The sequence below is a fragment of the Solanum tuberosum genome, unplaced genomic scaffold (assembly GCF_000226075.1).
Source record: "Solanum tuberosum cultivar DM 1-3 516 R44 unplaced genomic scaffold, SolTub_3.0 scf00073, whole genome shotgun sequence".
NCBI classification, from domain to species: Eukaryota; Viridiplantae; Streptophyta; class Magnoliopsida; order Solanales; family Solanaceae; genus Solanum; species Solanum tuberosum.
Window position 1 is genome coordinate 422906 of NW_006239002.1, and position 27523 is coordinate 450428.

Genomic DNA, 27523 nt, shown 5'->3' on the forward strand with positions numbered 1-27523 from the left:
TCTATTTGCTCAATTTTATACAAGTTTAACGGTCTATTTGTGCACATACAAAGTTAAAGGTCATAGTTGCCAATTGACGCCAAGTTAAAGTTCATATTTATGTATTAATGGCAATGCACTTGCGAATTGAAAGTCAACAAAATCTCAATTAAACAGAAGATGGATCATTATTAACAAGTTTGCATTTTTATTTTATTTTTGTCATAATTTAACTAAGAGCTTAATCAAAAACCTAGCCACTATGGTCAAACCTTGCCTATTCCAAGCAAACTCCAAAGCATCACAAAGTAACAAGGATCTCCTAGATTGTAAAAGAACTTATATATACAGCAATTAGCACACTACTCGTATTTTCGCAGTGTACATGTATATAACATGGAAAAAAGGAAGAGAATACAACAAAACGGTATTGCTACTAAACTATAATCCATTAAAAAAAAAACTCATTTTTTCATCAATCTCGCTGATAATCTAGTCTCTTCTTCCTTAGAAACGTGAGGATTAAGCTTACGGAGGTTGTTAATAAAAGCCAGAGCTTCATCTCTCCGGTTGAGTTTACAATATGAGTCTATAATGGAGTTATATGTGCTATCATTCGGCTTACAACCTTGTTTGATCATGTAACGAACCACTTCAATGGCATCAATAAACATTGCATCAGCTGCATACCTTGAAACAAACGTATTATATGTGATCACATCAGGAACAATACCAGATTCCTTCATTTCTGTAAAGATTCGTGAGGCGTCTCTCATCCGCCCATTTCTACAATAAGCATATATTACTGTGTTATACGAAATAACATCAGGCCGGACTCCTTTTGCTATAATTTCCATTAGCAGTTGCTCTGATTTCTCGTAATTGCTAGACCGGCTGTACATATACATCAAACTATTATATGTAGTCAAGCTAGGAGTGTAACCAGTATCATTCATGAAGTTCATGATCTCAGCTGCCTTTGTAACCATTTGCTTCCGACCATATATAGAAAGCATGGCATTTAAGGTGGTTATGTCTGGCGAGAAACCTCTACTTCGTAACTCAAAAAAAGCTTGTTCAGTCTCCACTAAAAGATCGCTTTTGCTATAAACTAATACAAGGGTCTTCAGAAGCACAACATGAGGTTGGATTACAGAAGAGTATATCTCTTCTGCAAGAGAATGAATCCTGTCAATCTCTTTCCCATTTGCATATGCATGAAGTAAGGAACTGTACGTTAGCTCATTGGGTTTACAACGACCATCTTTCATTTCTGCAAGTACTTTCTCAGACTGTTCCCATAGCCCTCCCCGAGCCAATGCTGCTAGAACAGCATTATAGGTGGAGAGATCGGGAGTGACCCCTGCATCTAACATTCTCCTGTAAATGACCATAGCTTGATCAAAAGCTCCACAACGACTGTAAGCACCAATTAAGGTGTTGAAGGTGTCCCGCTCAGCAACAAACCCTGCTCGCTTCATTTCTTTGAACACTCCAGTGACTTCTGAATCCATTCCATTCTGTCCAAATACGGCTAGGAGCGTATTCCAAGTGACAATATCTGGGGAACAACCAAACGTCCTGATATCATCAAAAACCTTCATCATTTCGGTGAATTTTCCCCTATTTCCATACATCTTAATAAGAGCATTGAAAGTGCAGATGTTTGGTTTACACCCTGCACTTGTCATCTCTTCAAATACTCTCATTGCAGATTCATCCTTCCCAGCCTTCTCAAATCCGGAGAATAAGGTGGTATATGTAAAGACATCAGGCTTAATCCCTTTATCTATCATCTTGGCTTTCAGCTCCATTGCTTCCTCCATCAGACCATCCCTAGCATAAGCAGATACCAAAGAATTGTAAGTCACAATGCTGGGCGAAAACCCATGCACCTCCATCTCTCGTAAAACCTCCATAGCTTCTTTTGGCCTCCTAGACCTCCCGTACACATCTAACAATGCATTGTATGTAACCTTATCGGGCAGAAAACCTCCTAGTTTCATCTCCTCGAAAATCTGCCTAGCTTCCTCATACAATGATCCCCGACGACAACAAGTAATAAGAGTATTATAGGTATAAGCATCAGGAACAACTCCAGAGTTCTTCATACCTTCAAACACAGCTGAAATTCTACTCCAAGGCATACCCATTTTCCCATAAACATTCAAAATCACATTGTAAGTGATTAAAGTAGGTTGGCACCCTTCCTCCTCCATTTTCTTGTAAACCATAACCGCGTCCCTATACCTCCCATTACGAGCAAATGCAGTAATTAAAGAAGTATATGCATAAACATCAATACCAAAACCATCTTTATGCAAATTGTGTAGCAAAGATGAAGCCACCGAAACCCTCCCCTCTTTGCCAAGCATACTTATAACCACAGCAATTACAGAACCATTTAACAGAACCCCAGAATTAGGTCGATTCCTCACCCATTCAAACACATTGAACGCTAAGTCAATTTTTTTATAATACCCTAAACCCTTGATAATACCCAAAATATCAAAACTCAAAGACTCTGTATCCAATTCAGAACCTTCTAAACGATGCACAGTATACAAACTAAGCAACATCTGGTGAATATTATCGACATGAAATTCCGGGCCGATAAGGGTTTGAAGAATTTTCTCACCTTGAGGGGAAAGCCGATGAGGATTCCATGGTTTGCCTCTGTTGGAATCATTGTCCCTGCCAATAATACGCCGTCGTGTTCTGGGGATTGGAGAAGGGAAATTAATGGATTGAGGAATTTGAGGTGATTGTGTGGAAGTAGAAGGGAAGTTAGGAGAAGTGTTGGGATTTTGATGGTGAAAGAGGTCGTTTAAGAATGGAGCGAAGGGTTGATTGGACGAAACAGTGAAGTCTTGAAAGATGGATTTTGAAGGTGGGGGGTTTGGTAGTAGAAGAGGAAAACCTAATTTGTCCGCCATTAACACAGTCTCACAGCTTTCTGCAATAACGAAAAAACTCCTATCTTGTTTGTATTTGGTAATACTACATTACACTTTCCATGGTGGCCAGTTATTTTGAGTTCCAAAGATATTTTCTTATTTATTTATTAATTAAACTACTTTTCTTTATTTTGGTAATTTTCTCGATTTTTGATTTATTACCGGATTTTCAATTATCGATTCTCAATTCTAATTATACATTTCATCGTTGGCTAGTTTCACTTTAGCATTTTGAGAGCAAGTAACTCTGCTTTAAAATAGTTAAGTGAGTAATTGAAAATCTAATAATAATTTGAAAGGTCATTTGGCTATTTTCTCATGTCCCACCAAAACTTTTATATCATAAAATCATCTAAATCTTTTTCATTTCTGCTGTAATTTAAATCAATATATTTTCCCAAAATAATTTGGTGGAGGGGAAACAAATTTGTTTAATCCCAATTTCTTTTCATCCTTCCTATACTATGATAAACTGGCTATGAAATATACAAGACTCCTACCTAAAATTAACAGTACAAGTTAGTGGTAAGATGGTCGTTGTAGCATTGTTATTTTGATGAGAAAATTCACAACCACTACCCTTAAGATGCGCACAAGGTAAAACTCCATTTCTATGCAACCGCTTGCCCAATGAGGTCGACCTAGAAGATTATTAGTACTGCAAGTAAAGTGAATGGACTGATAATTTCACAAACTTCAAACATACAAATAATATACTGGATATTGTCATACATATGGAAGGAAAATAAACCCTAATATTCAGTACATTTGACCATATCAGAGTTCAGTACTGAAATTTGTTCTAAATATGCCCCGAACATAGCATACATGTAAAGCTGCAATATGTTTATGATTGGCAATCCACTGACAACTAATCTTGCATGGAAAACCATAACATGTAGATCTGAATACCAAAATCAAAACTATCACAAAAGAGTGATCTTCATAGCTTAAGGTTCTTTCAGATACGTTTCGATAAGCTAAACTAATAAAGAAGCACTGTTCCTAGTAGATACCATCACCCAACCTAGAGCCTAATTTACAAAAAAGAGTTCTCCTTTAAGCTTTCCTTTATAGATCATTTAAGAAAGTGAGGACTAATCAACCCAGCAATCTCAAGGAACCCAACACGTTCCTTTCCTCCAAAAATTGTCTTCAACTTCTCATCACAAATTATGACCTTCTTGTTTTGAGGATCCTACAAAAGCAACATATCGTTAAGTATCAAACAAACTATAGATAGATAGATGTTAACCATATTAATAAAATGATGAGTAGGATAGCGCAAACTACAAATAACAGTTAATGCACTTCGAAAGAGTTGGCAGTACAAACAGTAGAGATCACTAGCAGAAAGCATTGCCTGCTTTCCATTGACCTTCTCAGGTAAATGATAGAGATTACCAGTCAGCTTATACATCAACAAATAGAAGGCTATAATCAGAAAATATATCACCAAACTAAATTAACACAAGTTCTCAATCTTCAACACATTATACATCCTGAATCAGGTTTGACAAACAAAAAAGGAAACCAAATGTCATAAAGCTTGCAGATAGAGTGAAAATCTTCAGTCAAAAGTAAGGTTTATGCCGCACGAAAAGGATATTGCATCTAGGTTTCACCAGGGTTGGTTTCAAAGAGGAGTGATAATCAATAAACGACTCAAAACTTAGATCATTAGCTTGCTACTTTTTGAGCAGTACGCAAGACCGATGGCATCATGCACAGTTCTTAGTTTGGCTGTCATCAAATGCATAACAAAATGCAGAAACCATAACAATGATATAGATGCAGCAGACATCAAAACCATACTTATATCGAAAAAACAATACATAGACTAAGTAAGACTTTTCATTTCACAAGCATTTCTTGCAAGACACCAAACAAATAGAAACTCAAGGTATATTGCACTTTTTACAGATTTACACTTTTGCATCAGCAAACTAGCTTAGATGCCAGCAAGAATCTGGTGACTAATTCTTAACAAAAAGCTATAACTTGAATCCTCAACAACCACAAAAGAGGACATAGATTTATGTTGAATGTTAAGAGACTATAACATTGCTAAAATGATAACAAGTGAGTGAAATAGAAGTACTCCAATTCAACATAGAAGTGCAAATAAAAATTAGGATTCTAGCAGATAAGATATAGCCAACCAATATAACCTTCAAAAACCATCCTTACAAGCTTCATCATAACCATAAAAACACTCCATATATGCATATCACCGAAGATTTATAAAGATATACTAGTATATTACAACACATCTAATTACTAAGAAAGTACAACACTCAACTCTTCAGCTATTGACAAGTTAGCATAATCAAACTAACTAGAGCTAACGCACATAAAACACACAAATATATAAACAAGCCACCTTAGCCAAAATCAATTAACACAATTAAATAGGAAATATCCCCAATAACGCTATAAATCACAATAACATATTGGTTAGTTCATAGGGATAGTCGGTGGAGCGTAAATGGGGTATACCTGAAGGTCGTTCGCTTTGATATGTGCCCAAATCAACTTGAGGGCTTGAGTTCGAGGAACCTCAGACATGCCACCAAGGAAAGCCTGCATTTCCGGCGACACTCTACGCGGCTTCATAATCCCCCTAGGTTCACGCTTCTTCGGCTCAGCAGCCGGCTTAGAAGCCGTCGCGAAAGTGACCGTCCGCACAGTGCGCAAGTTAGTACGATGAGCCGCAAGCGGAGACACGAGCCTAAAGGAGGCGAAGGAAGCTGACTTCGCAAACGACACCGTCTCGCCGGTTGAGAATACCGAGAATAACCCCAAGGACACCGCCATTATCTTCTTTCTGTAGCTTTTGGTATTTTTGAATTTGCAGAGATAAGTGTGGCAAAGGGTTTTTTGTGTCCGTAAAATTCAGGGTAACCGCGCCTTTTGGACTTTCTGTTTTTTTTTACCATATTGCCCTTTTATCTACATAATTTGGGCCGCTAATGGGTTGGTTATCCATTGCTAGAGTGTCAAGTTACCAAGCCCATATAATAGCCGACGATAATACCCGTTTCTTAGTGAAAAAAATGATTTGCACCGAGATAGCACTCTTGCATGTGCTATTTGAGTATTCTTTTCGTTTTAATTTATGTAACATAGTTTAATTAGAGTATGAAAAAAATTGCAATGTGAATAAGTAAATATACGAAGAAGTTAAAGGAACTTCAACATCTATAGTATATACATATATGATGCATACAGAGTTTATACCACATTCATGTATAAAATCATGACCAAGATTCAAAGCACAATTATATATAAGTTTTGAAGAGAAAAAAAATGTATGTTATATTTGGTTAGCTGAAAACTTCTGCTATATTTGAATTATAGGTCATATTTTTATGTATTTTTTTAGGATTTGCTAGAAAGAAAATAAGGAAAATGACAAGGCAACGGTAAGGAAGAAACATTTTTTAATTTCATGTCAAATCATTTCTAGTATACAGGTGTAAGGAATTAAGAGTAAAAGACACAATTCCTTTTACTCTACGCGATTAGGGGCTAATCAAAGGGACCACCCAATTTCCCCTTGCTAGCTGTTCCATTATGCATACACTCAAATTATTTCTAGGTAACTTGTCTTTTCAATATTTCAATTACTATAAATTAATTATCACATATTAACCATAAAGTTGAACTTAATGAAGGTCAAATCAGCTCATTTGTGTGTGTATTTCCCCCCCTACTGTTCTCTTAAGCGGAAAGAGTGGAAACTGGATTGCAATGCAAGCAAAAAGGTTTACGTCGCATGATGTTTGTTTTAATACTCTAATCGTTTCAAAAATAATGGTCTAGTTTTTTTTTTAGTATATTTCGAAAAGAATGACTTCTTCTTTTTTGCAACACTTTAACTTCAACTTTTCACGTGAAATGTTTAAGACCACAAGATTAAAGGGCATTTTGATACATTTGACATAACTTTAATTAAAAACCACAAGATTAAAAAATCATTTTTCTTTTCTTAAACCCCGTTTCAAGTCAAAATAGGTCATTTTTTAAAAAAACTATGGGAGTAACAATTTCTCCTAATTAAGTGATTAGGCCCACCATCATTTTGTTTTTTTTAGCACTTTGTATTTCATCAATCATGTCAATCTCTCCTCCAGCACAAAGGCCAAGCCAACATTAATGTCCTGCCTAGTGCATGTGGGGAAGTGATTTGTAAGAAAATATTATTGAAGTATAGTTTTCAATTAAAAGAATAGCTTATCTGGCGAGAATAACTCAAAATTATTTAAGAACGATATCAAACAATTCATCACCTAAGCATAAATATGAGTATCTTTAGAATCGGACACCCGGAGCATGCATACAATACATAAAATAGGGGCTCAACATTAGGTAAATCATGAATTGAAACGATTATGATACCATTATAAGAAATTGATACTTAGTTTTAACTCAACTATAAATCATAATTTTTTTTTACATTATAATGGTCAATCATTTGTAGTTATGCCTTGAGGTAATTTGATAGAGTAAAAAACCTTTTATAATGCCAACTATATTATATAATTGAGAAATCTTAATAGTTTAATTAGTTGATTACTCGAGTTTTATTTCCCACATTATAATACTCTACCCATTTTCCTTTCCCCCTACCCCCATTTTAAAGTTAAAAAAATATTGATTTTAATTAAACTAAAAAAAAACAGTAAAAACCCTAGAGGTTTTCACTAACGCATGACAACAACAGAACATCATTAGACTGGCACTTTTTTATTTATGATAGTAATAATGGAGATCACATGAGAATAACCCAAGTAAACGCCAAACAGGATCTGTTTGGTAGTCACAACTCAGCAGCCACCTTTCTACTTTCCTTTTCCTCTTTTCTACTCTTCTCCCAAACAGACCCCTATATATATATATTTCCCTCTTCCTCCCTCTCTTTCATTCATATAGCCAAATTACTACTCTTCTCTCTTCTAAGAAATTATATACAACAATTATTTTAGTGTACAAAACACATTGTGATAAAAATGGATCGGAAAAATGCTCTTTGGATCGGGTTTCTCTGCATTATCGTCGCCGGTGTAGGGGGTCAAGCTCCTGCCACGTCACCCACTACTAGTCCCGCACCACCAACATCCACTACCCCTGCACCTACCGGTTCTCCACCTCCTGCAGTAAGTTCACCTCCTCCATCTGTATCTTCTCCACCAGCAACTTCACCACTACCTGCCGCTTCTCCACCTCCACCAGTGAGTGCTCCACCACCAGCTACTCCTCCACCAGTGAGTGCTCCACCACCAGCTACTCCTCCACCAGTGAGTGCTCCACCACCAGCTACTCCTCCACCAGTGAGTGCTCCACCACCAGCTACTCCTCCACCAGTGAGTGCTCCACCACCAGCTACTCCTCCACCAGTGAGTGCTCCACCACCAGCTACTCCTCCACCAGTGAGTGCTCCACCACCAGCTACTCCTCCACCTGTGAGTACTCCACCTCCACCGGCAGCGGCACCTGCACCGGTCGCAACTCCACCTGCTTCAGCTCCGGCTCCTACTCCGACTACAAAGGTAGCTACATCTCCGGCACCTTCGCCGGTGGGATTGTTGAGTCCTCCAGCACCACCTCTGGGTGCTCCGTCACCGAGTGGTTTATCTCCTGCTCCATCAGCCCCTGATCAGGTACTAATTAATTTGCTCAAATCTCAGTTTCATTTTCTGATTCCGTAACAATACCATTATGGATTTAATGATACATTTTCACTTGCTACTAGGGGAAAGGTTCCCTAGAAATTTTTGTTACGATATGCTTCAAAAAAATTTAAAAATCTGAAGCCATAATGCATACATTTTAATAAGATCTATGAGTCTGGGTTACATTTTAGCCTTTTCAAACATCACTTGTGAGGTTTCATTTTGTTGATGTGAAAGCATAATTTTAACATTACGATTAATTCAACATTGAAAAACTTGCAAGTCGAATTCGTAAATTTTAATTTTGATTTAGTCTCTAGTTACTACCTTACGTCGATTTTATGTGACTAATTTGAATATGAGTGTCAAAATTAGGAATATTCAGAACATACATTTTGTAAGAAGTGGGTATTTACGTTGTTTTTCCTTTTTGTATTGATATGAAGCGCATGATAGTCAAAGTTAGCATAGGAATCCTAACATGAGCCAGTTTCTCGTTAATTGTGTCTATGGTGAAGTCCTAATGTGGGGTGTTGAGCCTAGCTAGTGCCTAGTGGGGATGTGATCAGGTGTGATCGAGTGCATGCAAGCTTTAGTCTGTGATTACTGATTAGTCATTATAATTTATGATTATTCACTGGGACATTATCACGTGCTTTCTGTTTGCCAATAATGACTCTGCCTCTACCTAAAAATTGTATTACATTAACAGTTACTTTTATCTATTTTATTTTGATAGTTATAATGATAAAGTTGTCCAATAAAAAAGGTAAATTTTGATAATTCCAATTGTTTTACTCCTATGTTGTTGCTGTAATATAAATCAAAATGGAGAATAATAATTTTCCACAATTTAATGAAATTAATGAATAAAGTTATTGAAATTTTCTTCTTGTAGATGTACATCTTTTTTTATGTATAGTATTTTTGTAGAACAAATAATTGAAGAGACAGAAAGAATAATGATGGGTAACAAAGTCTATAGAGCCACATTATTGAACCCCAAATATCCCCTATTTTGTATTTGTTTGGATTCTTATGCATGTGCTAACATTTCGTGTCTCACTAAAAACTCAAACTAACACAGCATATTAATTATCAGATTAGATCTTATGGTTTATATTTTTTATATTTACTTGGATTCTTATGCATGTGCCAACTTTTTTATATATGTCTCACAATAATTTAACTCAAAACTCTATATAGATTAATTAAAATTGTTTATATTAGCTACATATCTTGATATGTTTATTGTGCAGAGTGGAGTGGAGGGCAATATGAGATTTTCAAATATGATTATGGGAAGTTTGGTGTTTGGATGGGGTCTCCTCTACTTGCTGATTTAGAAGTCTCTGTGATTTTGTGCTCATTTGCTTTTGCCACTATATTTTATATTAATATGAAATGCCATCACTTTAGCTTATTAGTAGGAGGAGGATGATGGCTTTATTTTTCCCACATGTACTTGGATTATATATTCACTTGGATTCTTTTTGGAGGTTTATTGTTGAGGGGAATTTATTTTTGTTTTGGGACTTAAACTACTACTCTATTAGCTAGCTCATCCATTTATATTATCACCTTCTATACATTTATATTTTCTATACTTGATATTATATTACTTGTTGTTATCAATTTTATAAAAAAGTTAAATGATGTAGCTGATTGAATGTTTAGTTAGTCCAACTTTAAACCGGCAATTTATAAAACCTGACACACAAATGCAAAAAAGAAGTGTGTTGCAATAAGAAAGGTTGAATAAAGATTCATAAAAATTATGGTATAGTGATGGAACTATTTTATAATTAACTAGAGGTCTCATGTTAAAAGTTTGGTATGAAAATAATTACCTTCGAATGGGCTTATAATGGATTTGGCTCATTTCCATTAGACTTGATACTCATTACTTTCAACTTATAAATTTCATCAATAAACTTCCCTACCCCTTCCCTAAATCAGTATCAGTATAAAATATAAATAAGAAAAACATTTTGTGATCATAAATTTTAGAAAATTGATTTTAAAATTAGTCTGAAAATTGAATTAAAGAACATACCAGGGATTAGGGAAGTAACACTTGGAAGTGAAATAATAGTTCTAATTTTTAATTGACAGATAAAAAGTAAACTAGAGTATTGAAATTATCCGTGATAGTATTTACCTTCATTCTCTTCCATTTAATTTAATTTAGCTAAGATACAGAATATATGAAAGAAAAAAAAATGGGGAAAAGTACCGTGATAGTAATAGAAATTTGATGCTATTAAATATTTAAGTTTTTGAACATATTAACAAACTCTGAATTATAAACTGAAATTAATGAGTAGTATCAAAATATGTGGGGGCGATTGATATTGCATACTATAATTAAAAAGTGATTTCCAATTTAATAATTTAATCATAGTTAAGAAATCTGTTAAATTAATTTAATCTGAACCTATAAAATTATATTAGATAAGTATCACTCATTTAAACGTGTAATCTTTTTGGCCAGAAAGGTAAAATAATATATTTTACAATATGTTATTTTATCTTTTTGAATATTTTTACTCTTTTAACTTTAATACCTTTTAATTAAAAAATGAAAAAAAGATTAGTTTATTTTAAAATAAAAAGAATATTATAGACTTTTTAAATTTCTGATCATATTTTCTGGTATTTAACATTACCCCATAATTTAAATTTAATAATCTAATACGTACTCCGGACAGCGAGTGGAAAAAAAAAAAGATTGAGTAAAGATTACTCCAGTGGACAAGTTTTTATGAGATCAGTTTGTACAGAAAGCTTTGGTTAGTTTTTTGCAACTTTCAAAGACTTAAGTTTTTAGTTCAGTGAGTTAAGTTCGGTCTGCCTTTTTGATATTCCTGGCTCTGCAAAGGGTAAAGTTAATTTCACTCCAAAGTAAAAACTCTGCAGGTATCTTCATCTTCATCTTCCACCACAACATACTTCTTGTTCAACCAATTAACTTGGTTGCTCAAATATTTTAGAGATTGATATTGGACTAAATTAGGATAAATAAGGTGGTATAATATAAATTTGGATATGATTTGAATTAGTTAAATTTGATAATGAAGTCTTTAATTCACAAATAAAATAGTTCTTATTAAATATTCTCTCCGTTCCAATTTACGTGATATATTATATATCTTTTAAATATTCAATTATTGTGTCTTATAGTAATTTTTACCTAGTTTATACATATATGAATTTTATTTCAAAAAAATTAAAGATTTTATAAACAATTTTTTTATTAAATTTAAAATGTTTAACGCTTGAAAAAAAAAGGTCGATTGCACAATTATACAAAACTTTCGATTTCTAATAATGTCCGTAGGCAATTTTCGTGTCGGTTAATTTGGCGGTTTCACTTCAATTTAAGTTGCAAATGCTATCTTCTCAATTATTGGTTTGATGACCTTATTACAAGTTTAGTGGTTCTAATTTTAGCGTTTTGTTTCAAATAAATATTAATTGTATGACTTAAATCTGAAATCTCTACCATCATCTATGGAAATATTCTCATGTACAAACTACAAACTTAAAAAAAATAAATTGTTAGACATAAAACTTCTGCTTATATGAACACATGTTTATATTGTTAACATATTAATAATTAATACCATTCTAATTAAATAAAAATATTAGTAAGAAAACTAAACAACTAATGAGTAACAATACAACTAGAAAAGTATTAAGCTAGCTTTGTTTCAACCTCACAATAAAACACAAATAGTTTTTTTAAAATTATTCTATCTGTTATACGTAAACTTTGTGTTTAAACTTCTTTTATTAACTTCAGTAACTCTAACTTATTTTATATTTATTTATATTTTCTAATATTCGTTTATTGGGCCTACGGACCAGCCCATCTCTGCATCGTTCACGTGTCATAAACCATTGGACTTTTGTGTCGGACTCATAAAATAGTATTTAGCCCAACCCTATCAAATCATATTTGAGATGGGGCACAGGCCCAAAACAATTCATCCGTCTAGCCATGACCGGTTGTAGCAATCGTTGATATACACTCGTTACATAATAAGTAACATTGGCAAATCAATTATACACAAGTTATATCATATGATTATACGAGCCTAAATTTTAATTTTTTTAAATAAAGATTTTGAGTTATTTTGTCGCAGGCCTTGTTGGGCTGCTATGTACCGTAAAAATTACAAATATAAAGTACCTACATCATGTTTCACAATATATATATCTCAACTTCTTTTCTTTAATTTGGGATATCCGTTATACCAAAAAAATTATCTTTTACAATTCTTACAAATTAAAATTTTTGAAGCTTCATTCCAGTAAGCAAATTGAAAATTCATACAAAAGCAACTTTACTTTATCCAGCCCATTTTGGAGTCCACTAAGCTAAGAACCGATCAATATGCATTTTAAGTATTTTAAAAGCCCTCTTACTCTCCATTACGTGGAAAAGCCCAATTATTAGATTTTAATTGTCCTTTGCACATCTAGCTACTTCAAAACATCTTAGCATATGGGATGTCTGAAATTTTATATAACTGAAGTTTAATCATTTTTTAATGGAATTTAAACATTTTTATTTATAGTTCAAACAAAAATGACTTACACTTTGTTAGCATGAGACTTAAGACATACTAGTGTTAAATTAAAATTTTCAAAATGTAGTAATTACTTAATTATTACTTTCTCTGTTCAATTTATGTGACCTACTTTCCTTTTTAGTTAGTTCCAAAAGGAATGACACATTCATATATTAAGTAACAATTTAACTATAAAAACATCTATTTTACCCTTAGTGAAATGATTTACAACCACACAAATTTCTATCATTCATTTTGGACTGCAAATTTTTAAAAGCCTTCATTTATTTCTTAATTTTATGCTGAGTCAAACTACCTCACATAAAATGAGACGGAGGGAGTAATATGTTAGAAAATACGTAGTTGACGAGTAAAAATAAAAAGATGGAGCAACAACACACAAAACAAAGGAATTGTACAACTAAAATTTCGACGTACGGGAGTAATAAATGATTTCGAGGAGTAGTAATATACTAATATCTTAGTCTAGAGAAGCATTGATACAAATGGACATCAATTTTTGATACGGTGAATAAGTTAAAATAGATGGAGGTAGTACTCTCTCAAATTCATTTAACTTGTCCCCTTTATCAAAACATAAATAGATAAATTATTTTTTTTGTCTATTTTAATAAATTAAGAGAGATTTATTACTTTTTTCTCACACTACTTTTTGTATTGAATAACTATATATATGATAGTAGTAGCTAAATTTAGAGTTTAAAAATATATAAATTTAACTTCGTTAAATACACCTTAATTAAAATTTCTTTAAAAGGTGTTTCAGATTAATATAAACTAAGTAATTTTAATTAAGATATTTCAAATTAACATAGACGAAGTAAAATTTTATTAAAAGGTGTTTCAGATCAATATAAATTAAGTATTATAAAACGGAGGGAGTAGGACGGAGACCAAGGTAAGAAATACACGTGTAGGGGAAACTTTAAATTTTGTTATAAGAATGAGTGAAAATGAATGCTTCTTCCCTTCTTCATTGGGAGTCTCTAATAAGAGTATGGTCTCTCTTGCAAGTACTCAGCCCCCCCTTACCAATTAATGTGCTTTCCATCACAACTCTATTAAAATCCATCGAGGAATATGTCGGCAATGCCAAATTAACAATTCACCTGCTAATCGCTCCGTCCAAAAATAGTTGTCCACTATATTATTTTAGTATATCCAATAATATTTGTCCACTTTATGAAATCAATAAATAATTTCACACTTAGATTCTAATTTACTTTTATCATTAATTATAGTCATTTTCCTAATACATTTTTCAAGACATAATATTTATTACTATATTCAAAGGGTGATATAGTAAAATTATCCTTCTATTTATAGTTACTTAAGAAGTGTGCAAAGTCAATAGTGTTAGAAAGTATTTTCTGTGACCATAATAATAGCACGTCATGAAGAAATCGTGATAATTACAAATTATGACAGGATAAATTAGATAATAGAAAACATTATAATAATTATTATGATTGATCAAGTGATCTATAATCTATCATTGATTTATTGTACGATCGATGGATTCGAACGAGGTGTTATAATAGATATATTTTGTCCCTCCTAGCTCCTCTAATTTGCGACTAATATATTTGATATTTCCCTCTGATCTTAAATATATTGTTATTTGTCAATACACAACTTTAAAAAAAGGAGGAGGAGGAATTACTACAAATTTTATAGTTAAACAATGAAAATTGTTGCAAATAATTTTTTTAGGCAACAAATTAGCGATATTATCAACCATTTATGTTAGCTATGGCGATTTAGAAACAGTTTTTATTCACAGTGATTTCACTCATATTAACATTTGCATTTGAAGATCAACATAAGACATAGCCGGGGAATATTACTAGCTCAGTTTGTTGGCTACCTGAACTTCCACCTTATTGGTGAAAGTTCAATTCTCTACATTGTAATCTCCTTCAGTTTCCCCTTCCACTACCCCCTAATTTTTTTGGGAAAAAGGACAAATATACCCCTGAACTGTCGTAAATTGTATGCAAATACCCTCCTCATACTTTTGAGACATTGGTGCCCCTGCCCTCCAAAAACTAGAGCATATATACCCTTTATACTAACGGACATACACATGTCATAATCTTATCCACCGCATACGACATTTATCAACGGATAAGATTGCGCCACGTGTCCCTATTTAGTCTTCTGTTAGAGTGAAGGGCATATATGCTCTAGTTTTTGAACGACATGGGCACCAATGTCCCAAAAATATGACGAAAAATATCTGCATACCATTTACGATAATTCGGGATATATTTGTCCTTTTTCCTTCTTTTTTTAAAACATAACACACGGCCAAAAATCCCAACAACCTTCTTCCATTTTATCCTTGGTGTATGCCTACTTGAACATAATTTCTTACGTGTTTTATATGGTTGATACAATATATGACAACATAAAACATGTGTTTTGTGTAACACTAGCTAGCTATCTCATTATGCGTTTTGTGTAACACTAGCTAGATATCTCATTATGCGTTTTGTGTAACACTAGCTAGATATCTCATTATGCGTTTTGTGTAACACTAGCTAGATATCTCATTATGCGTTTTGTGTAACACTAGCTAGATATCTCATTATGCGTTTTGTGTAACACTAGCTAGATATCTCATTATGCGTTTTGTGTAACACTAGCTAGATATCTCATTATGCGTTTTGTGTAACACTAGCTAGATATCTCATTATGCGTTTTGTGTAACACTAGCTAGATATCTCATTATGCGTTTTGTGTAACACTAGCTAGATATCTCATTATGCGTTTTGTGTAACACTAGCTAGATATCTCATATTTTAACTTGAGATTATTATTTTTTATCCTTCTGGTAACAAATTGTAATAAATATATAGTAGATTCGTCATCGTATACGTGGGGTATATCTTTCTTTTTCTTATTTATAGAGTGTCTTTAATTTTTGTGTGTGGATAGTTCACCGACAGTTTTAGTACAAACTACTTTAGTAGTAGTACAGTACACAAAAAGAAATGTTACACGTTTCTATATTTTTTAATTATAAGAATAATAATAATCTTGGAAGGCTGAGTTTGTGTCATGCAAATGGAAGCTTATTTGGTGGAATAATAAACTATAGAGATGAAATATCAAAAAGTCATGGTCAATGTGTGTGTGTGATCTCGAAATTTGCTCAAATGGGAAGTTCTGCTATTCATCTATTAAGCATTTACTTCTAGCTTTGACTCTTATTTGTTTTAATCTTATGTTATTGTCATGCAAAAACAAAATAAAAAACGTCAAGTTCTGTTCTAATTCGTTTCTTTAAAAAAAAAAAAAGGGTAAGAGAAGGAGAAACGGGAAAAGAGATTACAAGGTGGAAAATCGAATCTTTATCAACAAAGTTAAAATAATCAGATAGTCAATCAACTAATTTATTAAGATTTTCCTAATCGTTTCTATATTAATATTACAACAAATTCAAGGACTACAACAATTTTTGCAAAAGTGTAACTCTCTTTACAACAAAATCACCGACAATAGTCATAGCTCATCTTGCACAACTTCTATTAGATTACATGTTAGATATGCTCCTATTATTTTACCATGAAAAGCCAATTTATTAAGCACGTCCATAGAATTTGTGCTTCTATTTTGTGCCCTTCCTCTTAATTATTAAAATTTAATAAAATATATCCAGTATAATTCTGACATAACAAGAATAGTAACATAATTTGAAAGATCTTGTGCTCGTGTTGAATGTTTAAACTTAATATATATAAATAATTTATGAAGAACCAATAAACAAAAAGAAAATTATAATGCCAAACTCGTAATCGTAAAATCCAAACTCTAAGAGGTTGTTTGGTGGGAAGGATAAAAATAAATACTGATGGATAAATTTTTTGTGTCTTATTTGGTTGCCATGTTTGGGATAACTTATCCCACCATTTATACCATAGTGATGGGATAAGTTATCCCATATACATGATGAGATAAGTTATCCCATATACATTGTGGGATAAGTTATCTCAGATAACTAATCCTGAGATAACTTGTTCCCAACTAAACGTCCCCTAACGAAAAACAATATTAAAAAGAGTAAGAGAAGTACTGGGGCTAAGTATTAATAAGGACTTGTTGATAATATTGTTTGTTTGTATATATTTTCTTTGTCTCAAAATACTTGTGGCATATTTATATTTACACGCTTCTTAAGAAAACATTAATTTAAAGAAGTATTTGATTATTTTATTTTTATTTATGTCTAAATATAATTATATCAAACTTTATTGAATACTTATTCTATTTATATATTGAACTTCAAATATAACAAACGTTTTGACACATACATTTTTTATAAGAACGACAAGTATTTTGAGACGGAAACAAGATAGTAAGAATGACATGTATTTTGATACGGAGACAGTATAGTAAGAACGATAAGTATTTTGAGACGGACACATTATACACGTAGGATGAGTAGAGCTAGTCAGCTGAAGCAAAGGGAAGTTTTTATTGGGAGTTTGTAGTTTGAACAGTGTATTTTCCGTTACCTAAACCTAGGTTGGCACAGTCTCTACCAATTTAGCAAGTTTTTTAAAATAATATATGTAGAGTAGAGTACCAATTATGGTTGTAAAATTAAAAATAAAATTGGAATCTAACACAGTCATCCTAGGAAAGGACGAGAAGATATGGGACTTACTGTTCAAATCTTTTAAAAAAGAATAAATACTAGTAGTAATTTTGCCCCCCCCCATACAATCCTGCTAAGCATCAACATTTAATTCAGTTTCAACAATTCAAAAAAGAATCTGCAAATAATTCTTAATTTTATCAAGTTTTAAGCACAAAAGGACAAGTGAAGAAGAAGGAGAAAGTCATCAGATACAGTGTGAAAACAAATACCATTATGATATATTGACTTTTAGGGGTCCAGTGAATTCAATAGGGTTGACTGCTCCCAATTTAGTGCAAAGAAAATGACACTCTTTTTACATCGTTTGATAAAGTGTGTAAAAATAATATTAAATAGAGTGAATTTTATATTTGAGCTTTCGAAATTCCCTTTCAGTAAGTTTTGAATGCTAAATGGTTAAAAAAAAAAAGGGAAAGATGGTTTTTTTTCCAAAGCCCCATATAAATGCAAGTAAATTTATGGTTTAGACAAGAAATTAAAGACTGCTCATATAGCAAACACTTTTCACCTCCGATTCTAAAATGTGGGTTCGAGTATAACAAAAAAAGATGAAAGCTTTTAGAAAGCGGAAAGACTAAAAAAAGAAAGAGATTCAGTGGGTTAGAACCTCCAATCCAATCATGCAACTGAGCCAACTTAATCTTAATGTTAAATGGACCACACCATGATAGAACCAATTCACAATTAATTAGGTGATTGAGCCCACTATCAAATTTATGGAGTCGTATGAGTAGTAGTAATTGTAGCACGCTGATGAGTTATAAACAAGATTCTATTTAATTTACTGTATCGTGAGCTACTGCACTGATCTAAGAATAAAATATTCTTAAGGAAACAAGTACTCTATATCAATCAATATTCTTGAGTGTCTAAATTACTTAGTTGAATACTGAATTTTTGTGCAGCAATCCAAGTACACATATAAGTTAATTTTGAGAGTGACAATACTTAAAGAGGATCACTAGAAAATAAGTTGAAAAAAGTAGAGAACATCATCATGATGAAGAAACTTCCTTCCATAGACAGCTAGCTAGCAAAGTACTAATAGCAAGCATTGGTTTTTTTAATCTTAAAAAAAACTACTTATATCGAAGTTGATGAAAGTGAAAAAAAATGGCATGTGAGGTGGGCATGGCTTATGTTACTATGGGGGAACAAAGGACCTGTACAAAGGAGAAGATAATACTTCAGTAATAGAAGAAAAGGAAAATATATGTGGGAAGTGATGAGGATATCACATGGGCTGGTAAAGTTTGTGTTTTTTTACCCTTTCTCTTTCATGCTTATCTCCTACCATAGCCCTAAGTCCCTACCAACAACTTTTACTTTTCTCTCTTTTAAAAAAAAAAGTCATGCATTCAACAGTCTCTTACAAAAATACGAGGCAAGTGAGTAGAAGCTTAGTGCATCAAACGACCTTGCACATGATTCAAGCACTAGATGCTCTTCATTCAGAAGAATCCAACATGTCAAGTGGCATATAAATGTTGCATACAAGAGCAAGGCATCAGCATTATGTCATGAAGGAAGTAGATGATTTCAGATAACACAAAAGGGATTAACTGAAAGATGCTTTAATCTGTGCATCCGCAGGTATTCCATACCAGATGGGCAAAGATTCTGTTTTTATCTTCTTGGCTGTATTTAACAAACCAACAAGAAACTGAGAGTACTATCTGAAACCAACAAACAAGATCCAATCTGGTTAACAGCAGATCAAACAAATTTACAACTTTCTTCATCTGCTTACCCATTCTTACTACTATTTTGACTTTAATCTGAACTTAGGAGAAATCCCATTTCTCTAACACAAACAAACTCCAACTAAAAAAAGGAAAGGAACATCTCATAAGAAAGTGATAAAATGGAAAAACTAAGACACACTGCTGTCAACCACATCTAGCAGTGCTCTAACGCAATAGGCTGAGAAAAATGAAAATATTATCAATGATTCACCTCATGGCGAAGTTTCTCGACCTAGACTTATGGAAGGTAAACTAAAAATTAACCTCCATTTGCCACAAGGAAAAATGAGCTCCAACGCTTCTGTTGGATTCTGTTTTTAAGAGTATAAGAATTCATACAGGCTCAGGAAGAACCTGAGAATCATTATGCTCTATTTACAGATAAAGATGTAGACAACCAACTATTTATGACTCAATTAATTAGCTCCTAAATAACTTCTAGTGTGTTAGTGCATCAGCAACCCCCTCTTTCCGTATAAACAATTGACCAGCGGCTGTTCCTAGTAGGTTAGATTTCCACCTTCCAGCTATCATGAGTTTTCTCTAGCGCTGCAACCTTAGCCCGGTGAGTGGCAAGTGAAATTGCACTCTTTCCCCTTTCATCTTGAGGGAGCTCACATGCTTCACTTATAGACCCTGATTTCAGATCAGCTGGTGGAATAAAGCAGTCTACTGATAATCCTGGAACGTTGAACGCAACTTCTTCGATTGTCCAAGTTTCTTCCATCCTAGTTTTGGTATGACTCATAGCCATCTCACCAAACCGGAAAAGTGTGACTACAGAACGCCCAGAATGAGCAATCATGATACCTTCCACAGGGCGGTAATCATCTAAGAATGAGTTGATCGTTGTCTCCCAGTAAACTGCTTCTGCTCCGTTAGACTGGATCCTGGTGAGATGTGAATCCTCCATGTGAACAAGAAGACCAGTCTTCTGGCTGAAGTAGCCAAACAAGACATGCCTTATGATCTCTGCTGGTCCTTCACTTCTGGCCTTCAATGTATGGGGATCAGCACAGAGCTTCAGTATGAAGCAATCCTCCCCATTGATCTTCTTCTCTCCAATGCATCTTGCGTTGGCAAACATACTGGCAGTGGATCTTGGATCAAGACCCTGTAAATAGAAAGATCAAATTCTGAGACCAGGTAAAGATGAAATAAAGCAGTGAAAAGTATAATACCAGCATCCAAGACTAGTTAAAGTAGTCATATAAGAAGGCAGTAAAATGTAATCTCAAATATATTTTCACCTGAAGGGCTCGTCGAAGTGGCCTAACAGTCCCTTTTGCAGTATGCGCACCAAGCCAAGGTGTATGTCTCCATACAAGCTTGCCATTGCAACCCGCATGAACCTTGCTTCCACCAACCGCAAGCTCCACATACCACATGTCAGGATTCATTTGCCAGAGTACAAATCCACCAGACTCAGCAGCTCTAGCAGAATTCCTACTCTTTACCACCTTTGTTGGGGTTTCAAATTCAGAAGCTAACATCTTCAGTTTTCCCATAGCATAAGCATTCTTAATTGAGCTCTGTAGCTTTTGCCCACCTGATGCAGCAGTATATTGCTGCAATATGTATTGAGCAGATGATGTTTCCTGTAAAATCACAATAATGAGGATCACAGTCAAGTTTTCAACATTTCACAGTAGGCAGAAAATCCACAATTCTCTCGGAATAAATGAAAGAAAACATTAAACAGGAACAACTCCATTTCATATAAAATTCGTGGGCAGCCCATGAGGGACCCGTTAACACAGAACTTCATTACTTGGTCCCAGCAAATGCAGAGCAATGTGGAACCAAATTGTCATATGAACAGTAAACTTAAAATACTCAAGCAAATAAACAACATCAAAGTAGTTGTATCTGCCAAAATTAAGTAAACATAACACTCATAATCATATATGCAAAGAGGGACCCTGTTAATACATACATCACTGCTGACTTCTTAAAATAAAAATTTATTATTAAAATAAAGGGGAACAAGTACACCTAAAAAAATTTCATCTCAAGCTAACAAAAATGGCGTTTTGCAGATAATCACAAAGAGACTTACGATGGGTGTGTCTTTTATGCTGAGATGAGGCAATGGATCACTGGTACTGACGTGCACGGGGGCGAGAGGAGCACCCATTACACCCAGCAATAGTCTCAGATCAGACCTCTTAGAGTACGCAGTCGATGCTGCCGAGGGTGTCCTGGAGAGCTGCCCTTTCATCCAATGGCCTATACTCGACCCGACCCGCTTCGAATCCCCGACTTCTCCGCCGTCCGGATCCGGACCTTCCATCAATGGCGTCAGCGTCTCCCCTAACGGTCTCAAACTCCCTGATCTTGATATCAACTGTTCATGATTTGGAGCGAAGTTGCTACTGCTGTTACTCTTCTTCCTCCGTAGCAAACTCGTAATGGGTGACCCACTTCTAGCCGGACTCCTCGTTCGTGACCTCCCCGGCGACAACCCACGCACTACCTCTTCCTTTAACGCTGAGAAGAAACCTTGTTTTCTCTCCATTTCCCAAGAAAAGAAAACTCCAACACTTCCTTCCTCTAACTCCTTCCACCAAACAACCTATATCCAATTATTTCAGAGGTAGAAACAACAACAACAAGATGAAGAATTTACGGTTATCATGGATGAATTTTTCAGCTGATAAAACACAGAAGAAGGATATTTCTGGGGGTTAGATAGAAAAGATATAGGGGATAGCAAATGTAGCAGAAAATATAGAGCGAGGAAAAAACTGAAAGGTTGTGAGTGGAGAAGGAAGTTGAGAAGAAAAAGGAGGTTAAAGGGTAAAGAGAGAGAAGGAGGAGGAAGACTGAGTACAACAGTGAGAGTGACAGTGTGAATACGACTTGAGCTAAAATGGGGGAAAAAAGGAAAACTCAGAAAAGCAATATTTTGCTGCTTCACACTATCGAATATGTGGTGCGATAAATAACATTGTTTTTCTCTTAAATCAAATTAGCGGTCTTCGTTATTTTAGTTATGAAAAAATCTTTTGTAAAGAGCATTTTTTTTAAAAATTGGTGTAAAAGTCAAATTTCAATATAAATATCTGATATAGGAGAAAAAAAAAAGTGGGAACTCATGCTCAGCTACCATTCCCTTCACGCGCTATACTTAGTTAGTGGAGTCCCTGCCTACTTCAAAACATTGGATTAATTAGCACTACTAGAGTAGAAATTAATGATTTCTTATTAGTATAATTAATTGAATATTAGAGCATGATTTAAAAGTGGTAAACAGTAATTTTGCGAAGTTAGCAACTGATGCAGATTATTTTGTCTTTACCACGTTAATCTAGCTCGTGGCTATACTCTCTTAACGGGATTTTTGGAATATTGTTTTATTAATTCTGGTATATATTGAAGTTAAGAAGTTAAAATTCCCAGTAAATAAGGTAAGAAATGTCCTTTTAACTTCTTTATTCATTTTGTTAAAAATGTGATACTCTTGAATAATTTTTTGCCAAACCCCCAAAAATAACTCTAGTATTGTAAATTTACAAAATTAAAACCAAAACTAAACTCTCCAGGGTCAGTATATAGCTAATTAAATTTATATCGATATTAATAATATAGTGATTAGTTATAAAATTGATGAAATCAAATCGTATCGAATCTATTTAAAATCAAAAGTTTTAATATAAATTTATAATGATGTCAAATAATTAGGATTTTTTTTTATTATTATTTGTAAACAATACCAAAAGAATTTTAACTGAACCGAACATATGTGTATGTATGTGTTAAATTTAAATGTAACAATGGAAGTATTAAAAAATTGTCTTGTACCTTAGCATTTGGGCTAAACTTTGTTTAAAATGAGTACAATATCAAATCTTAAATTTATTGTGGCTATAACAACTCAAATACTCCACACAAATTAATTTTTCTTGATTATCTAAACTTTAAGTTTAAACATAACTACAAAAAATTAACTCAATCCAATAGTATTAGTTGCAGGTTGCTAGGCTTTGAGGTAAAGTTTCCAAATACATAAGCTAAGCTAGCGTTTGGTCGCAAATTCTTAAATATTCTTGGCAAATTATATTTGGGTGCAGTTTTTGGTGAAGTTTCATTATGTTTTTAGTCAGAATTTTCCCAAAAATATGATTTATACCTATAAGTTCAAAAAAATATTAAAAATACTCATAAACTTATATTATCATTTTATAATGAATATGTTCCGTTAAAAAATAACCTTATAATATAATTGATAACAATCAACAATAACAAAGTAACATTATAGGCAAGACAATACATTAATCGGATATCCAAACTTGTCACTGATTCAATTAAAATTATAACCCATTAAACACAAATTGTTCTTTTGTTTCAATTTTATCACTCATATTAGAATTCAAACTTTTCTGGAGGAGGTAGTAACAAATATTAGTTGGAATTAACAATTAATGACTATTTTTTTTATAAAATATAAAAGTTTGGAGTATTTTTTGAATTTTTTAAAATTCCAAAATAGTAGAACTTGGCCCAAATACTAGTAGATTTTTCTAGTACTTGGGATACTTTACAAATATATTTGCCAAATTATATGACCAAACACTACTTTTCAAGTTTTTTCCACTTCCCAAGTTTTCCCCAAATTTTTCCCAAGTATTTTTGAATGGAAAAATTAAAGAATAACCATTTTATTAAAATGGCAAATTATAATAATATATCAAGAAACACTTTTAAAAATACTAGGAAATAAATGTAAAAAAATATATCTGCCTATTCTTTAACCAAAAGTTTTATATTATTCTTTCCATTCACTTTTATTTGTTTGCTTTGAACATTATATGTCCTTAAGATCAATTACTAATATCAAGATTTTACTGTAGTATTTATATTAATTGATGTTTAGTATCAATTTAATTAGATCTTAAAAAATAAATAAAGAATAAATAATTAATGTTATAAATAAAATAGTGGAAATAATATTTATATATTTTTAATATATTAAAAGTAACAAATAAAAATGAACGGAATCAATGGTTTTGTAGTAACAGTGAAGCTTTTGATTACTTGTTCTGTTTTGTCTTCTTGTATTGTTCTTTAGATTGCCAAGGAAAAAAAAAGTAGAAATTGCATGTGAGCTATGTTTCACTTAACAAATTACAATATCTATTTATAGGCCAACACCTTTCTCCTATCCAAATTACCATGTATCCAATGGATATGCACACTTTTAGAAAATATATTGAATTAACCTACTCCCTTCGTTTCAATTCCAGTGGCATTTTTCGAATTTTGAGATTCAAACAAGTTTATTTTTTATTGTAAGTTTTTCATACATCTTTTAATTATTGTGACTTATAGTACTTTTTACGTAGTTTACAAATATATAAATTTCATTTTTTTAAAATTGAAGATATCATGCGCAAAGAATATTTAAAAAAAAAATACTTTAATATAATATTTTGTAAGTAATTTAATTTTTTTTGCACTTGGTACAATTTTTAGTATGATAAAAAATATAAATATCAAAACTCTTAATTACTTATACAATACATATAAATATATCGAATTGTTCAAAATTGTTCCATATTGTACCATAAACATCCCTAAATTTTATCACGATCTTAGTTATATCTAAATAAGAATAAAATCTCAGACATAATAGGCATAAGTCAGTTGTCAAGATATTCTATAACCTAACTTTGTACAACTAGCCAAATGTGTGGTTTATGAATAAATTAAGATTATATGGCGACTTGAACTAACAAATTGAGCTTTAAATGGAGCAAGAAAAAAAGACGTCACATTCTTGGACATTTTTTTTAAATGCTTATTTCTTTTACATAATTTATTTATAATTATTGACATATTTTACTTAAGACAATTACTTATCAAGAATAACTTTTCAATAACAAGTAATAAAATTATGTACACATACTTGTGATGTATGAAATTACACTTTAGGGGTCGTTTGGTAGAGTGTATTAGGAAAAATATTGCATGTATTAACCTTGTGTATTACTAGTACCTTGTTTGGTACTCTTTTTCAACTTATGTATAACTAATGTTTGCATTAGTTATACACTCTATTGTGTATTAAGGTCTGCATTGCTAATACCATGGATTTTTAGGTATTAGCAATGCAATGATTTTAATGCATGCATTAACATGATAAAAGACTCAACTGCTCCTCAAAAGTTTTTTTACATCTTTTCCACATAAAAGTGGAGGGTATCTTTGTAAATAATATTTTTAATGCAATACATACTATTTTTAATGCATCAAACCAAACAATGCATTAAAATAATCTATGTATAATTAATGCAAGCATAACTAATACATACATTGCTAATGCAAGTAATACTAATACACTTTATTTAACATTATTCTTATACACTCTACCAAACGACCCCTAAGTATATTATTATTATCATTATTGAAACTAAAAGAATGAACTTGACACATCGGTTTCAATCAATTGACATGTTTGAACTAACGTTAGTTAAACATTTGGTCAAAGCATTTTTGAACTAAGTAAGAGACTGGGTCCTACTACAGCTAAGTGCTTAATTATTAAATACTGTTTATAAAACTAACTAACTAGGTTTACAACTGATAAATGATAAGTTAAATATAGTTGCCCATGTGAAAAATGGTCTAGGGCCCAGTTAAAACAAATCTGAATTTGCAATCAGACAACTTTTGACCGTTTCATGATGCTTTTTTTCCCTTATAAATATATATAACCATTAGTACTTGACAATTTAATTATTTATTTATTTTGTTTGAACTCAAAACTAAGATATGGTCACAGAACTCGATATCCAGCGCAAATGCTAATGTCTCACTAATCCAATGCATTAATTATTAATTAATGGAATTTGTGATGAAGTAATTTCACTTCACACCCAAAAACTCCCAAACTTTAGGGGCCCAAATAGCGCGTTTTATTAACTTTATTCACTAATTTTATTTTATTTTTGCATACAGCTAATGAAGCATTTCTATTTTTTGACATCCACTATACTTTCCCACAAAACATTGAACTTTACTTTATATGTTTTTAGCTTACCTTTTTTGTACGAAAATGACAACATGTTCTTTTTTTAACAATTCATTTAATTAATATATTCAAGATATCCATTCAAGTTTTAACAGGTTGGATATTGACATGTTATTGTGCTAATATGGAACAGAATAGTGCGACTCAATGACTCCAAATATAGCAGTCTATCCAGTATAATTTTATAAGTGTAGCCGGAGAAGGAGATATATATAAATGTCTATATATTCATCTCAAATATTTTCATCAAAATTGATGATTGAGAAATATGCAAATTTGGAGTTCATATAAGAGAATTGTATTATTTTTCCAGAAAGTAAAAGAACTATTTTTTATGATTAAATTCACAAACAGACACTTTTCAATCGTTAAAATTGAAAGCTATCTATTGTCTTGTAATTTTAAATTTTTAAATATTTGCAAAATTTAAAATTTCATGACATTGTGTAGGAGCTTCGCCTAAGAATTTTGGAAGTCATGATAATATTGACTATTTTTAAAAAAGACACAATTGAAAAGTGATTACTGGGCACTATTAATTGGATTAGTTTTTAATCTGCATGCATCGCAAATCCCTTAAATTAATATAGGGCAAATTACATAAATCACATGCTTTTAAGGCAAAATTACAATCTATTCCTTAAAAGTTTATAATTACAGAAATCCCTCAAACGGATACAATAATATAAGCGCTGATACATTAATCTGATGCGCGAGATACATTAATTGTTAAGTAAGATATTACATTTTATACATGATACACTAATCTAATGCGCGAAATACACTAATCTGATGCGCGAAAATGTGGGATTTTGGAGATTTGTAAAACTTATAGGGGATAATGGTAATAAGTAAACTAAAATGTGGGAT

The 27523-nt window shown here is 32.6% G+C and overlaps 4 protein-coding genes across 4 annotated transcripts; 1 reads left to right on the top strand and 3 right to left on the bottom strand.

The window, feature by feature from the left end:
* Nucleotides 1–280: 280 nt before the first annotated feature.
* Nucleotides 281–3003, bottom strand: LOC102593457 (pentatricopeptide repeat-containing protein At5g02860). Its single transcript, XM_006346268.2, has one exon. The coding sequence runs from the start codon at nucleotides 2913–2915 to the stop codon at nucleotides 444–446; it is 2472 nt and encodes an 823-aa protein (XP_006346330.1). The 5' UTR covers nucleotides 2916–3003; the 3' UTR covers nucleotides 281–443.
* A 631-nt stretch (nucleotides 3004–3634) lies between these two features.
* Nucleotides 3635–5863, bottom strand: LOC102593782 (protein TRI1-like). The gene is made up of 2 exons (XM_006346269.2): nucleotides 5436–5863; nucleotides 3635–4134 (listed from the first exon to the last, which is right to left on the bottom strand). Exons 1-2 carry the CDS (start codon nucleotides 5751–5753, stop codon nucleotides 4015–4017), a joined length of 438 nt encoding a protein of 145 aa, XP_006346331.1. The 5' UTR covers nucleotides 5754–5863; the 3' UTR covers nucleotides 3635–4014.
* A 1915-nt stretch (nucleotides 5864–7778) lies between these two features.
* LOC102594099 (classical arabinogalactan protein 9) lies at nucleotides 7779–10183 on the top strand. Its single transcript, XM_006346270.2, has 2 exons — nucleotides 7779–8599; nucleotides 9871–10183. The coding sequence occupies exons 1-2, from the start codon at nucleotides 7949–7951 to the stop codon at nucleotides 9955–9957; spliced, it is 738 nt and encodes a 245-aa protein (XP_006346332.1). The 5' UTR covers nucleotides 7779–7948; the 3' UTR covers nucleotides 9958–10183.
* Nucleotides 10184–19433: 9250 nt separating this feature from the next.
* Nucleotides 19434–22513, bottom strand: LOC102594434 (uncharacterized). The gene is made up of 3 exons (XM_006346271.2): nucleotides 21680–22513; nucleotides 20871–21218; nucleotides 19434–20734 (listed from the first exon to the last, which is right to left on the bottom strand). The coding sequence occupies exons 1-3, from the start codon at nucleotides 22136–22138 to the stop codon at nucleotides 20129–20131; spliced, it is 1413 nt and encodes a 470-aa protein (XP_006346333.1). The 5' UTR covers nucleotides 22139–22513; the 3' UTR covers nucleotides 19434–20128.
* Between the last annotated feature and the right edge of the window lie 5010 nt (nucleotides 22514–27523).